The sequence below is a fragment of the Carassius carassius genome, chromosome 46 (genome assembly GCF_963082965.1).
Source record: "Carassius carassius chromosome 46, fCarCar2.1, whole genome shotgun sequence".
Taxonomy (NCBI): Eukaryota; Metazoa; Chordata; class Actinopteri; order Cypriniformes; family Cyprinidae; genus Carassius; species Carassius carassius.
The window spans coordinates 1,605,931-1,619,794 of NC_081800.1; the positions used below are offsets into that span (position 1 = coordinate 1,605,931).

The following is a 13,864-nucleotide window of genomic DNA, read 5'->3' on the forward strand; positions in this document are numbered from 1 at the left end:
GTTGTCCTTGTCCTCTTTAGTCCAGATGACATGGTGTCCTAGTTTTCCAAAAATAACTTCAAAGTTTGATTTGTCTGACCACAGAACAGTTTTCCACTTTCCCATAATCCATTTTAACCCTCTGGGCTTCTTCGTAAATGGGTTACACTTAGCTTCCTCCGGGTCAAAAAAGACCGAAGCCTTAAAAATGTAACTTTTTTTTTCCCAGGAAAACCAATCAAATATATTTTTGTTCAATAATATTTTTTGTATATTATTTAGAATTTTTAAAGATTTTTATGATACTTTGCATTAATTATATATTTTTTATGAGCAATTTTTTCCATTAGAATTAATATATATATTTTTATTTTATTTTAATTTTAATTTTTTTTCAATAAATGCACCATTGCACATCAAAATAGAGTGCAGGCCTAAAATAAAAAAAAATTCAAGTGAGAAGAGCGCCATCCAGTGGCTTTAAAATATAATAAATGTGTGTAATGTCCTGTAACCGCCTATAGGCTGCCATAGCTTTTTTTTATTTATTTTTTTTATTCCCATTTGGAAAGAAAAAAAATCGAATTACTAAGCAACCACTGAATGGAACAACACAATCTATATATCATTTTAAAGCTTAGGATCTCAGCTTTTTAATGCATCTAATCACATTTATTAACTCTTAACGAGTGCTGAGTAATCCCTCTAAAACCGAGTGTACCGCCAGCAGGCGCCACCTAGCTGCGAAAATATTCATTACCATATTTTTCAAAAATATTGCCTTGATTAACACAAAGTTGATGTCATTTGAAAGCTTAGGGTATGACCTTTACAGTGAATGTATCCACTTTGAAAAAATCTTAAGTATTGCTGAGTTATTTGGTGATAAATACAATTTCTTTTTTTTTCATAATCTATAAAATAATGTACTGCAATGTGTCAAAAACATCATACAGCTCATGAAACATTCACAGATCATTGAAAATGGCACTTCATTTTTTACAGCATATTATTACAATTACAATGAGCCTAAAATTAACATAATCTATTGCTTTTATGACTAGATATTCTTCATGGAGAAACAATTGCCCATGAGGGGGCGTCAAAGACTGTACAAAAAGGCTATCTCTGTTCCAAATGCTGTAACTTTTGATTCCTTTATCCAAATTATTATTATTTTTTATCCAGATGCAGCTAACATGTAGGGGGACTTCACTAAAAAAGAATTTTCCTCCTACCTTATTTCCTTCCTGAGTTATTCCATGACAAATAAGAAAGATATGCAAAATCATAATACAAATTATATATATATTTTGTCTTTTATCCGCAATTTCTCTGCAGGACAATGTCTAAATGTAATCTAATTTATATTTTTGAAAAATTTAAAAAGAGTTCTTTCAAACGATACCTACCTTTTGACTCTCCTTGCTATAGTTTTGGAGTTATTATGATTATATAGTAAAATATAGCAAAATTTGCTGTTTCAGTCTTACCAGTTAATTTCTCTGTGTGTGTGTGTGTTTGTGTGTGTGGGTGTGTGTGTGTGGGGGGGAGGGTGTCTTATTTGCACTCTTGATGTTTTAGAGTGTCACCCCTTCATTGCTGTACACTTTTTTTCTGCACAGTGGCTGATCTGTAGTTTGTACCACCAAAGTTTCTCTGAGTTTTCGGATTTTCTTGTATTTCCCATTCATTTCCTATGTGGGTCATTTTTGACCCGTAGGAAGCTAAGTGTGCAATTTTTTTTTACGACCCTTTAACATATCAGAATCATCTCCTTGATTTTTTTGTGTGTTCACATAGGTAATACAACAAAAGTCACCAAGTTTCATCCCCCTCCGATGAAGCAAAAAAATTTAAAAATTTAAAACGTACATGGTTTCGGTCTTTTTTGACCCGAAGAAGCCCAATGAGCCTTGATCGAGAGAAAACGCCTGCACTTCGGGCCCGAAGATCCATCCAGTATGGTTTTCCGGCCTTGATCCTTACGCACAGAGATTGTTCCAGATTCCCTGAATCTTTGGATGATATTATGCACTGTAGATGATGATAATTTCAACTGTCTATTTAAGATAAATTTTTCTCCGAGAAACTCCTTTCTGATTTTGCTCCACTATTTTTCGCACCAGCATTGGGGGAATTGGTGATCCTTTTCCCATCTTGACTTCCGAGAGACACTGCCACTCTGAGAGGCTCTTTTTATACCCAATCATGTTGCCAATTGACCTAATAAGTTGCAAATTGGTCCTCCAGCTGTTCCTTATATGTACATTTAACTTTTATGTCCTCTTATTGCTACCTATCCCAACTTTTTTGGAATGTGTAGCTCTCATGAAATCAAAAATGTGCAAATATTTGGCATGGCATTTCAAAATGTCTCACTTTCAACATTTGATATGTTATCTATATTCTATTGTGAATAAAATATAAGTTTATACGATTTGTAAATTATTCCATTCATTTTTTATTCCCAATTTCTACAGTGTCCCAACTTTTTTGGAATTGGGTTTGTACATCCAGCGCAATATATACAGTATGACTTTAGGCTCAGATAAGAGCATGAAAGATGAAAAGTGCCTGTAGTAGTAAAGTAAAGGAGTGATGATACGCCACACACACAGACAGACAGACAGCTGCTGTATATACTGTATCATGAAGTATACTTACACATCCAAGGCCATGGTGAAGGGATCCCATCTGTAATGGAAGAGAAAAAGTCAAGATATACTGTATGTGTGAACTAATGCAATACAATTTTCAAATTTCGAAAGTGTTGTATCTGAATTGTTGAAGAATGATCAGACCTCTTATTCTACAACTGACAGACTCATTATACTCATTAATTACATGGATAGTGTTTAAGACATTCAATCTCTGAAATTCTGTCTGGGGATTAAAAACAAAAGTCTCCATCTTCTAGCAAATTTAACACTATTTCATAGAGTGGTATTAGGAGGAACCTACTTGCTTCTTGCCCACAATGAGCTTCTCCACCTTCTGCACCTGAGTCACGTGGTCATCGTTTGTTTTGAGCTCCTTCTTCTGGATCCGCTCGTAAATCCCAACCAGCATGTCTCGAGGGATATCCTCACCATCATCAACCCCTTCCAACACAAACACAAGACTGGCATTACAGCCGGAACACAGAGGTATACAATATACGCTACACATGTATTTGTTTTGTTTTCCTATCTATCAAACGTTCAGTTGAGCTGTAGCCACGGACTCATCCTTGACGGATGTGATTTACAGATCTGAATGTCAGCTCATTTATTAGCTTGAAAACAACAGTGTGTTTCAATCAAAACCTCGTAGATTCTTGACGAAGTCCTCAAGTTTCATCTTTCGTTCAAGCTTGACGTTGGGGCTGTACATGTCTGTGTTGAGGAGGATAATGGCGAAAGCCAAGATGAAGATGGTGTCAGGGTTTCTGAACTGACGGACCACATCAGGGTTACAGATGCAGTACCGCTGGCTGAACAAAGACACACCATAGATCACTGTAACTCTCGTCAGTCATGTTAAAAACATTACAATATTAAGCAATGAAAATGATCTAGTGGTGTTTGTTTAACTTTCTACCTTGTGTATTTGTCACACTTCATAATGATTTAAAAAGTAATTATCTGCAGTTATATTGAATGAATGAATGAATGTTCAGTGTATGTCTGTACTCTAGATGTATGTTCTGTGATGTGATAACACACCTGAAAGCCTCGATCAGGCGCTCCACCTTCTGTGCCTCTCCCTGAACCCGGATTTGAGCCTGGAATTTGCGCAAAGCTTCATCCAGCTCCATCCCTGAGAAATCCAGCTCATCCACCACACAGCTGCAACAGACAAACCACTTCAAACAATATGTCAACACATGCCTGCTGCATGTGACAACTGTTCATTTGCATGAACAGGGTACAAGAAAAAGTGTCTTTGTTCAATGTTTTGTCAAAACAAAATGTATTAATATAATTGAGAGCAAAAGTGTTGCAAGTAGCTTGATTACAAATTTTACTTTGTTTACTTAGTTACAGGGTTGAATGGTTGATCTTGACGAACACAGTCAGCAATAGGATTGTGTAACAATGGACAAAATAGAATGATATTATTTACTTCTCTTTCCAGAATGGGTCCAAATGTTGTCATTTTGTTCAAATGAGGTAGCTGATGAGTTTAAATCTAGCTACTATATGATATAATATTAATAAATAAATTAATATTAATAAAACAAAAGTAAATATTAATGTTAGCTATTTTTCTATCGTATCTAAAAAAAAAAATATATGTATATATATATATATTACAAAACATGGTATTTACGTCTGTAATTTGTACCTGTGTGTATTTTATTTGTGAAAAGTGGCAATTATGAATGTAGACATATGAATTAAATAAAATATAAAAAATTTAAATACTCACTCTAAAACATCTCTGTTGAACTGTTTTTGTCTGTTCCCGAGAAATTCCCCAATCATTTGTCTACTTAAGCCTTTCCTTTGCAGCAGGAAGTGAGCCACACCCACGGGCGTGTCAGGAATGAAGCCCCTCTCTGTTAGGTACTGTATTCCCTTCTCTGGCTTTCTGAAAGTAGATCAGCAGTTGAAGTTAACGTCTCATCCTAATGAAAACTCAAAATCATACCACATCATAGTTGGACATGCAAAAGGAAACATGAATGCAATGCAAAACATTATATAAAAAAAAAAAGTCTTAGAGTTATAAGACACCTTTGTGTGATAAGTAGCTGAATAATTTTACAGCTAACCACAGACAGTCCCTCTGAAATGTTCTCTGAAAAAAAGCTAAACACCATAAACACACAGTATTTGTATGATGTACTCTCACTTCAGTGTGGAATAAAATATTTTTTATTTTTTTTATTTTCAGTTGACATACACTTTCATACATGTCTGGAAATTAGAGCGTGAGCATGATTATATGTTAGAAAAAAAATTAAATAATAGTTAATTAATAATAATGATTAAGCATGTTTTCATTCTGTTATCTGTTAGTTCTATTTCATCTCAGTCAACACCCCGCAATATGGGTCAGTCTCACTAAGGATGAGATTTCAGGAGATGCTATATCAAATTAACCACGCCCTCTTGCAAGCACAGTCTATAAATACAGGTGCGAAGTAGCTATTTATCGATGAAAGCTGTCAGATGTTAAGGTTTTTTTTTTATGTTCTTTTGTTGCATCTGGCTGACCGGAGTCTCCGCAAGTGTTTAAACTGTTGCGTTGGCACGTGCTTTTTGTAAACAAGTGCGTTGTGAGATTAAAAAAACTCTTTGCCCGTGAGGGTGAACGCTACTGTGGTGTGTGTGTGTGTGTTTCACTTTTAAAAAGTAAGGTGAGTATATTATATTTATATTTATAATTATAATTGTGTGTATATATATATATATGTATATATATATATATATATATATGTATATATATATATATATATATATATATATATATATATATTCGGGTGTACCGGTACGCAAAAATCATGGTTCGGTACGTACCTCGGTTTTAAAGCCACGGTTTGGTTAATTTTCGGTACAGTAAGGGAAAGAAATGCAAACATTAAATTGCAGGTTGTTTATTACTATAAATTTTTTTAACAATTTGTTTACACTTTTTTTAAACACTTTTTTAATAAAATATAATAAAATATATAACGTTATGTAATAAAAAAAAGAATAGGAAATAAAATACTCCTGCAAAGTTCTCCACTAAATAAAATACTCTGTCTCAAACCAATATCACATAATAAAATATAATGAAAAATATAAATAAATAACTATGATTACAGTGCAGCATTACCAATCCCAGCTTGTAGGCCTGCTCATATTTAAAACATATATATATATATATATATATATATATATATATATATATATATATATTTATATATATATATATATATATAACTTTTCCAAAGTGTAAAGTGCAGCAACAACAGTTTCAGTTTTTAGACCTGCTCAGATTTAGCTATTTAACTGATTTAAGTTGTTTTATGATGCAAGAGGAGAACACCACTGGTTTACCCTCTGAGATGGCTGCAGGCAAAGAGCCACTTCAGTCTAAACGGGATCCTCAGGAGGAAGGTGTCAGACGTAAACAAGCTTGTAAATTCAAGCATGTAGAAGGGGAAATTGGTCAACTTTAGAAGCAAATGCAAGGTGTGCAGGAGACCCTTAACACTTTATTAGTGGCTCAGCAATAGATGGCAGAACATAGAGACTTGGGGGTGCCATTATCAAAACGTCCAGTGGCAGCGTCTGGAGTGTGAAAATGATATGCCTTCAGAACCAGAGAACATCTCTGAGTCAGAAATGGGATAGTGCTTCTCAGAGGCTATTTGCACTGGACCCTTCAGATAAAGCAGTGATTTCCAGAACAGCTGAGTTTGCAAAACTGTATTCCCAGGCTGCTTCAACATCAACCTCAGTGTTTGATAGAGGCCCTCAGCATTGTAAAACATAGGAGTTGTCAGTACTTCCTGATTTTATAACAGAGTTGCAGTCTTCCTGGAAGGCCCCTAGTTCTACGGCCCTCCCTAGGACACAGCTGGGCAACCTGGCATGTGCAGCAACTTATGGGCTTGCTACAGCTCCTCAGATCAGACCCACATTTGCTATGTTGACTGGAGCTATGGCCAGGACTGGAAGAGATGCTACACACCCTAACAAGCATGGTAGAATAATTCACAGTCAGCTGCGGAAAGCCTATCATGCCTCTGCCTTGTTGGTAAGATTTGCATACACAAACTCTCTCCTCTTGGTTTATTTAGAGGGTCTGCTGCAGGATTTGTCCTCCACTTTGACAGAGGAGGGAAAACATCCCAGAAACACTGCAACTGGTTTATATGCTGATCCAAGGAACAAGTGTGCACGCCAATGCACTGGGGCAATCCATGGCCAATATGGTTCAAGCACGCCATCAGGTATAGCTATCTCAAGATAATTTGTTAGATCAAGATTTCATGGCAGTCATTGTAGCTCCATTAGTGCCTGGGAAGGTATTTGGACCCCATGCAGAAGCAGCCTTGGAGCAGTCTCATAGAACAATAGGACTTACTCGATTAGTGGTTAGAGCACCAGCTACTTGTGGGCAATGCAAATCAGCTGGGAGCAGTAATTGGGCTCAGGCAGAAACCAGGCCTTCGTAGGTCACCGCCGGTCTTCTGCCCAAGGGTCACCTATAAGACCAAGCCAAGGAGTCCGGCAGTCCTTTCGTAGGACATGTTAGGCATAGTCTTCCAGCACCACGCAGCAGGAAGGAGAAACCATTATTGATGGTTATCAACCTCCGGCCCCACGTTTTTCCAGTCAACATTTCTTCCACTGGCGCCAATGCACTCAATGTCCATAGATGCTGAGCACCTTGGAGTTTGAATACAGGCTCCAATTCAAATCCAAGGGATTGTTCCTACTGTTTTGAGAAAAGAGACACAGTGCAGGTCTCTGAAAGACAAAGTCTCAGATCTTTTAGGAGAAGGAGCAATAACACTCCTGCCCTCAGGTTTTATTCACCTATATCCTGATTCCAAAGAATGAATTTCAGGAAGTTCAATCATCATTTAAATTGACTGCCCTTCCCTATGCTTTGTCTTTCAACCCTTTTAACCATCAGACAAGGGGATTAGTTCACAACAGTGGATCTCCAAGATGCCTATTTCCACATCCCAATTCACAAAGACCACAGAAAGCACCTCAGGTTCTACTTTTTTAGGGGAACGCTTACAAGTACAATGTTCTCCCCTTTGGTCTGTCATTGGCTCCCCACACCTTCACCAAATTTATGGATACAGCACTCATTCCTCTTCATTGGCAGGGCCTAAGTATTGCCAATTAGCTGGACGATTGGATAATTTGCACTCCTACAGAGCAGCAGGCCAGGAGCAACACAAAGGTGGACCTAGCCCACTTGAAGAAATTGGGGCTGACTCTGAACAGCAAAAATAATTGTCTCACTCCCACAAGGGTAGTACCTAGGCTTGAGTTTGAATTAAATTATAATGAGAGCATACCTGACTCCACAGAGGCAGTCAGTGTTGAAGGAGTGCCTGTATGAGTTCCTCAAAAAGCAGTAAGTTACAGTGAAGTCGGGTTGGATGGCGGCAGCCAGTCAGGTGGTGCCATTGAGGTTGCTTCGTATGTGACCATTACTAGGCCTGAAGGAAGGAGTCAAGCTGGGCCTGTTATGTTCAAGGGAGACTATAACAACAGATGCCTCTCAGGGTGCTGTCTTGCAAATCAATCCAGTACAGGGAAAATTGGATGCCTCGTGGATAGGAGCACGTATAAACCTCTTGGAGGTGGAGGCAGTATTTAGGGCTTTGACCCATTTTTTTCCTCAGCTTCAGGAAAAGCATGGGATTGTTCATTCAGACAGCACAACAGTTGTGTCATACATAAATCACAAGGGCAAAAGCATGTTCAATATCCCTACACAGGAAGGCTCGGGATCTCCTGTTATGTGCACATGTTTGAGGTGTGTCCCTGAGGGCTTTACACTTGCCGGGAGAGGACAACGTAGCAGCTAACCTCTTGTAAACGGCGGAAGGGGGGGTTCCCAGGCCAGGAAAATGGCGACTTCACCAAGCAGTGATACAGGCAATTTGGCTTTGTTTCGGAAAAGCCAAAGTAATTATTTTTGCCACACAGGAAATCACACACTGTCCCCTGTGGTATTCGATGGTGGGCCCCAGAGGGCCCCTAGGGGTGGATGATCTAGCAATCAAATGGCCCCCAGTTCTCCTGTACACATTTCCTCCTTTCCCACTTCTGCCTGCAGTCTTAGCCAAGGTGAGAATTTTGAAGGCCAAAGTCCTGCTAGTGGCACCAGATTGGCCTCAATAGTCATGGATGCTGGATTTAATCACTTTGCTGGGAGGGTCACCATGGTGTCTCCCAGTCAGACAGGACATGCTGTCTCAGACCCAGGGTAAGATCTCCCAACCAAATCCACAGAAGTAAATCCAGGATTCAACCTTGAAATTTCTGAAATTCCTGCTGGAGACTGGAGTAATAGAATCAACCTTGAGACGGTATGTAGCTGCTATATTTGATCATCATGAAGGCAATGGAGATTACACAGTTGGGTTTCAACCTCTTGTCAGGCATTATCTGAAAGGATTTAATAGACAGAACCGTAGATCACTGACAATCTACGCAATATTGCATTCATTGTCGAAGGTGATTCATCTTGGATAATGAACACGATATTGCGTAGCTTGTCAGTGATCTACAGCTCTGTCTATTAAATGCCTCTCCATTTAAAAGCAGGTGATGGCGATTTAGCGGTAATCACAGAACCGGATTTACTGACTAGGTGCACATGATCATATCGTTAGATATATAGCCCAGCCCTAGACTGTATCCATCTCGAGCTCTAATAATTCCCTCATGGGATCTGGATATTGTCTTGAAGGCTCTGGCAGAACCTCCTTTTGAATCGTTACATGACATAGGGATGTAATTTCTCACATTGAAGACTGTATTTCTTTTGTCTGTTTCTTCAGTTAAGAGGGTGAGTGAAATGTTTGGCTTCTATGTGCACCCTGAGTGTTTAACCCAAGTGGATTGTTCAAATTCACTACCCTTTCGAGTTGTTCGGGATGAAAACATCCACTCAATTAAACTGCTGTAAAAATGTATCAGATTCATATTTTTTTTCAATTTTTTTTGCATAAATCTTTTAATCAACCTCAGTCCTGATCATGTTTTTAAAAATCCAAGATTTTAACTCTTTAACTCTTTAATTTTTTTTATAACAGTCTTGAGCATGTAAAAGATTAGTAGCAACATTGGCTTTGATGCATTTTTAGTTTTTGTGCAATATTAGATTTAATTTTTCTCTCTCTAATTTGTTGTTGGTGGCTGTTTTTGCCCCATTGACTTCCATAATAACGACATTTTTTGATTGCAAAGCCATGACACCATGTAATCATGCATTCTTGATTGTTTGTGGTTTTCCCTTTTGGAAAGAGGTAAAATTTGTTAATTTTACAGTTGATCACTAGGTGGGACCATTAACCATTTAGATAGGCCTATGCAAAAAAAGCTTAGTTTCTGGCTTGTATATGGAGTTTTATGGAGTATAACAGCAAATTATAGTGTTTGTGTGTGTGTGAGATTCTTGATTGTTGGTGGTTTTCCCTGTTGGGAAGAGGTAACATTTGTTATTTTTACAGTTGATCACTAGGTGGGACCATTAACCATTTAGATAGGCCTGTGCAAAAAAAGCTTAGTTTCTGACTTGTATATGAAGCTATATGGAGTATAACAGCATATTATATTGAGTGTGTATGTGTGTGTGTGTGAGAAAGAGAGAGAGAGTGTGTGTGAGAGAGACCTTTGCGCACTTACCTTAATGTATTTCAGAAAATCACAATGTACACCTCAGCTCTTAGAACTACATGGAGTAAACAAAAGTGTATTTATGCACCTGCTGCCTTTTAATGGTGGTGAAAGTATTCGGTTGTTAAGTGATGACGTAAGAAGCGCTGTTTCCGGGTCCAGGCCTCAACTCGCTTCACTTGAGAATATGACCTCAGCAGCCGTTTATGAGCACTGTTTATTCATATTGATAATTTAAGTCGAACGCTTTCAAACTTACGATACACTACAGTCTCCGTGCTCACAGCATCCCAAACACAAATAATTTTTATATATTTTTTTTATATATATATTTTCATTGTCTGGCTATCTGGTTCTTCGGAATGGAGTTAAAGGTTAATATTATAACTTTTTCGCTAGTATTCTATCACATTGTGAGTTTATATTAGCACCTTTTGTTGTTTTCTCGTGGTAACTGATAGAGCGTTTGGACACGGAAGCGCTGCTACGGGACGTCAGACTTAACAAGCGAAAAGACTAAACAAAAGCAAAGTACGTGGATTTAAACACTTGCATGCCATCGTGCTGGATATTTAATGGTGAGAAGAGCAGCAAGCAACACGAGAAAGGGCTTGACTTGTACCAAAGTTTTAGAAATGATTATGTAGCGTGACCCCTCCAGCGAGCTGCAGCTTATTTGAAGTTGGTATTGCATTTTGGTTCATAATACATTATGTTCATAAATTTGATGCGAAGTAGTTTTTTTTACAGGATTTTAAGGTTTTAAACTGGCTTTACCATCAAGAAATTAGGAGCATTTCACATATAGGCCATCTGTACTTTTCACCATCAAAAGGAATCAGGTGCATAAACACACTTCTTTTTTTATTGTTTACTCCATGTAGTTCTGAGAGCATGAGGTGCATATTTTGATTTTTTCAGATACTGTACATCAAGGTAAGTGCACAAAGGTCTCTCTCACACCCTCTCTTTCTCTCTCTCTCTCTCTCTCTATCACACACACACACACACACACACACACTATAATTTGCTATTATACTCCATATAACTCCATACAAGCCAGAAACTAAGCCTTTTTTTGCACAGGCCTATCTAAAGGGTTAATGGTCCCACCTAGTGATCAACTGTAAAAATATATTTTTTTTACCTCTTCCCAAAAGTGAAAACCACAAACAATCAAGAATGCATGATTATATGGTGTCATTTGGTGTCAAAAATTTAAATCTAATGCTACACAAAAACTAACAATGCATCAAAGCCAATCTTTTTACTAATCTTTGACATGCCCAAGACTGTGATAAAAGGTAAAAAAAAAAATCCAGTCCACAATCACTTTTTATATTGAAAATATGTTTTTTTCCCAAATCAGTGACATCATTTATGAACTTGGTAATTAAAAAGTTAAAATCGAGGTTGATTAATAGATTTATGCAAAAAAAATAGAAAAAAATATTTATCTGATACATTTTTACAGCAGTTTAATTTAGTGAATGTTTTCATCCACGAACATCCCGAAAGGGTAGTGAATTTGCCCACAGTGTACCATTGAGTTTTTGAAAAATTTCAAAGCATTTTCCCAAAATATGGGTCAAAATAAGATTTGTCACCAAAAATCATTCCATAAGCTCAAACACAGAGAAAGTTGTAGCCAAAATAAGACTCAACTTTACCCCCTAGTGGACGAAAACTTCCCCAACAACCCACAAGGGTTAAGATTAGGAGGAGAAGGCTCATCTATTTCACTTCTTCCAAACCCCTAATTTCTGCCAAAAGTTCTGCCCCGTTCCTTTGTTTACAGGCCCTTTCCATCCACCTTCTCACAATTCAGCAGAATCAGCCTGACTTCATCTAATCTGTCCAGTCAGGGCACTGAAAGATATATATCTTGCACATTACAGATAAGGTATATCTATCAGCTGTTTGTCTGTTATGGAGACTTGTTTTGTCTGTTATGTGCAAGGCCAGGCAGTGTCCAAGCAGAGGCTGGCAAAATGGGTGGTCAGACTGATAGAACTAGCCTATCAAAGGGCAGGGATGCCTCCACCAAATGGAGTGGTGGGCCACTCTACAAGAGATGTGGCTGCCATCTGGGCATTGTTTAGAAAAGCCCCTCTGGAGGATGTGTGTGCAGCATCTGGTTGGTCATCATCTTTGACATTTACCAAATTATATCATCTGGATGTCGCTAAAACTCTCAGCTGTCCTGAAAACAGTAGAACAGACATGATCTGATGAACCCGCTGATTTAACTGTAAATGACAGGACAACTAATAAATGTGCTGTTAGTATGAATTGGTTTCCTTGAGTTTATTGCCCACCTTGGGTTTTTCTCCACTCCTGACCTTATCTGGTACACTGTTGACCCATACTGTGACGTGTTGACTGAGCTGAAATAGAATGAGGGGTTACGTAGGTAACCTAGTTCTGTGAATGAAGTCAACACACCACATGGCATGGTCACTTGGGGAGCATTTGTCACTAGTTGGCAAAAGAGAAAGCACGGCTACTTCACACCTGTATTTATAGACTGTGATTGCAAGAGGGGCATGGTTAATTTGATATACCGTCTACTGAAAGCTAATACTTAGCGTGGCTGACACATACTGTGGCGTGCTGACTTCATTCACAGAACTAGGTTACCTACGTAACCCCTAATTTGTGTTCATTGGCAACTTTCTCAGTGCAATTTGTGTTTCCTTGACTGACTAGCCTCCTGAAGTAACATGATAGTGAACTTAGTATTTGAGCAAACAGTTTAAAATGGAACATAAAGTATATTTGTAATTTAATTTACATTTTATTTTTATTTCTTGTTTTTCAAAAAAAAAATTATCCCCTTATGATTGCAATTACATTTTATTGGCTTACATAGATTAAAACTACATTTGCTTTTATTGATATTGTAATATCATGCCTTTACTGTTTATTTTAGTCTAAAGTGCCTTTTCGTGACAGATTATGTTTCAACAGTTTCTGGTCAACCTTGTTATGCTGTGACATTTCATAGTTACAGGTGCATCTCCAAAAATTAGAATATCATTGTAAACGTTTTTAAAAGTAATTTAATAAAAAAAAAGAAAACGTTCTCATATTCTAGATTCATTGCACACAAATAGAAATATTTCAATAGTTTTTTTGTTTTAATTCTGATGGTTATGACTTAAAGTGTAGGAAAATAAAAATGTCAGTATCTCAAAAAAATTTGAATTTTTTCTCAATGATCAATCAAAAAAAGATTTACAAAACAGAAATGTTTAAGATCTCCAAAGCAGGTTTAACTATGGACTTGGTTGGGGCTCCTTTTGCACAAATTACTGCTTCAGTGCAGCGTGGCATGGAGGCGATCAGCCTGTGGCATTGTTGAGGCATTATCGAAACCCAGGTTGCTTCGATAGTGGCTTTCAGCTCCTCTGTATTGTTTGTCAGATGTCACTTATCTTCCTCTTCACAATACCCCATAGATTCTCTGTGAGGTTCAGGTCAGGCATGTTGGCTGGCCAATCAAGCACAGTAATATCATTGTCAGCAAACCACTC

The 13,864-nt window shown here is 37.7% G+C and overlaps 1 protein-coding gene across 6 annotated transcripts in view; it reads right to left on the reverse strand.

Moving 5' to 3' along the window:
- Positions 1-13,864, reverse strand: part of LOC132129747 (IQ motif and SEC7 domain-containing protein 1-like) — a 144,733-nt gene that overhangs the window by 17,200 nt on the left and 113,669 nt on the right. For all 6 annotated transcript variants that reach the window (XM_059541464.1, XM_059541463.1, XM_059541468.1 and 3 more), the window contains 5 exons: positions 4,393-4,554; positions 3,687-3,809; positions 3,288-3,454; positions 2,944-3,083; positions 2,647-2,676 (listed from right to left, as the gene is read on the reverse strand). In XM_059541464.1, the coding sequence (XP_059397447.1) occupies positions 2,647-2,676; positions 2,944-3,083; positions 3,288-3,454; positions 3,687-3,809; positions 4,393-4,554 (622 nt within the window). The remainder of the gene's footprint in view (positions 1-2,646; positions 2,677-2,943; positions 3,084-3,287; positions 3,455-3,686; positions 3,810-4,392; positions 4,555-13,864) is intronic.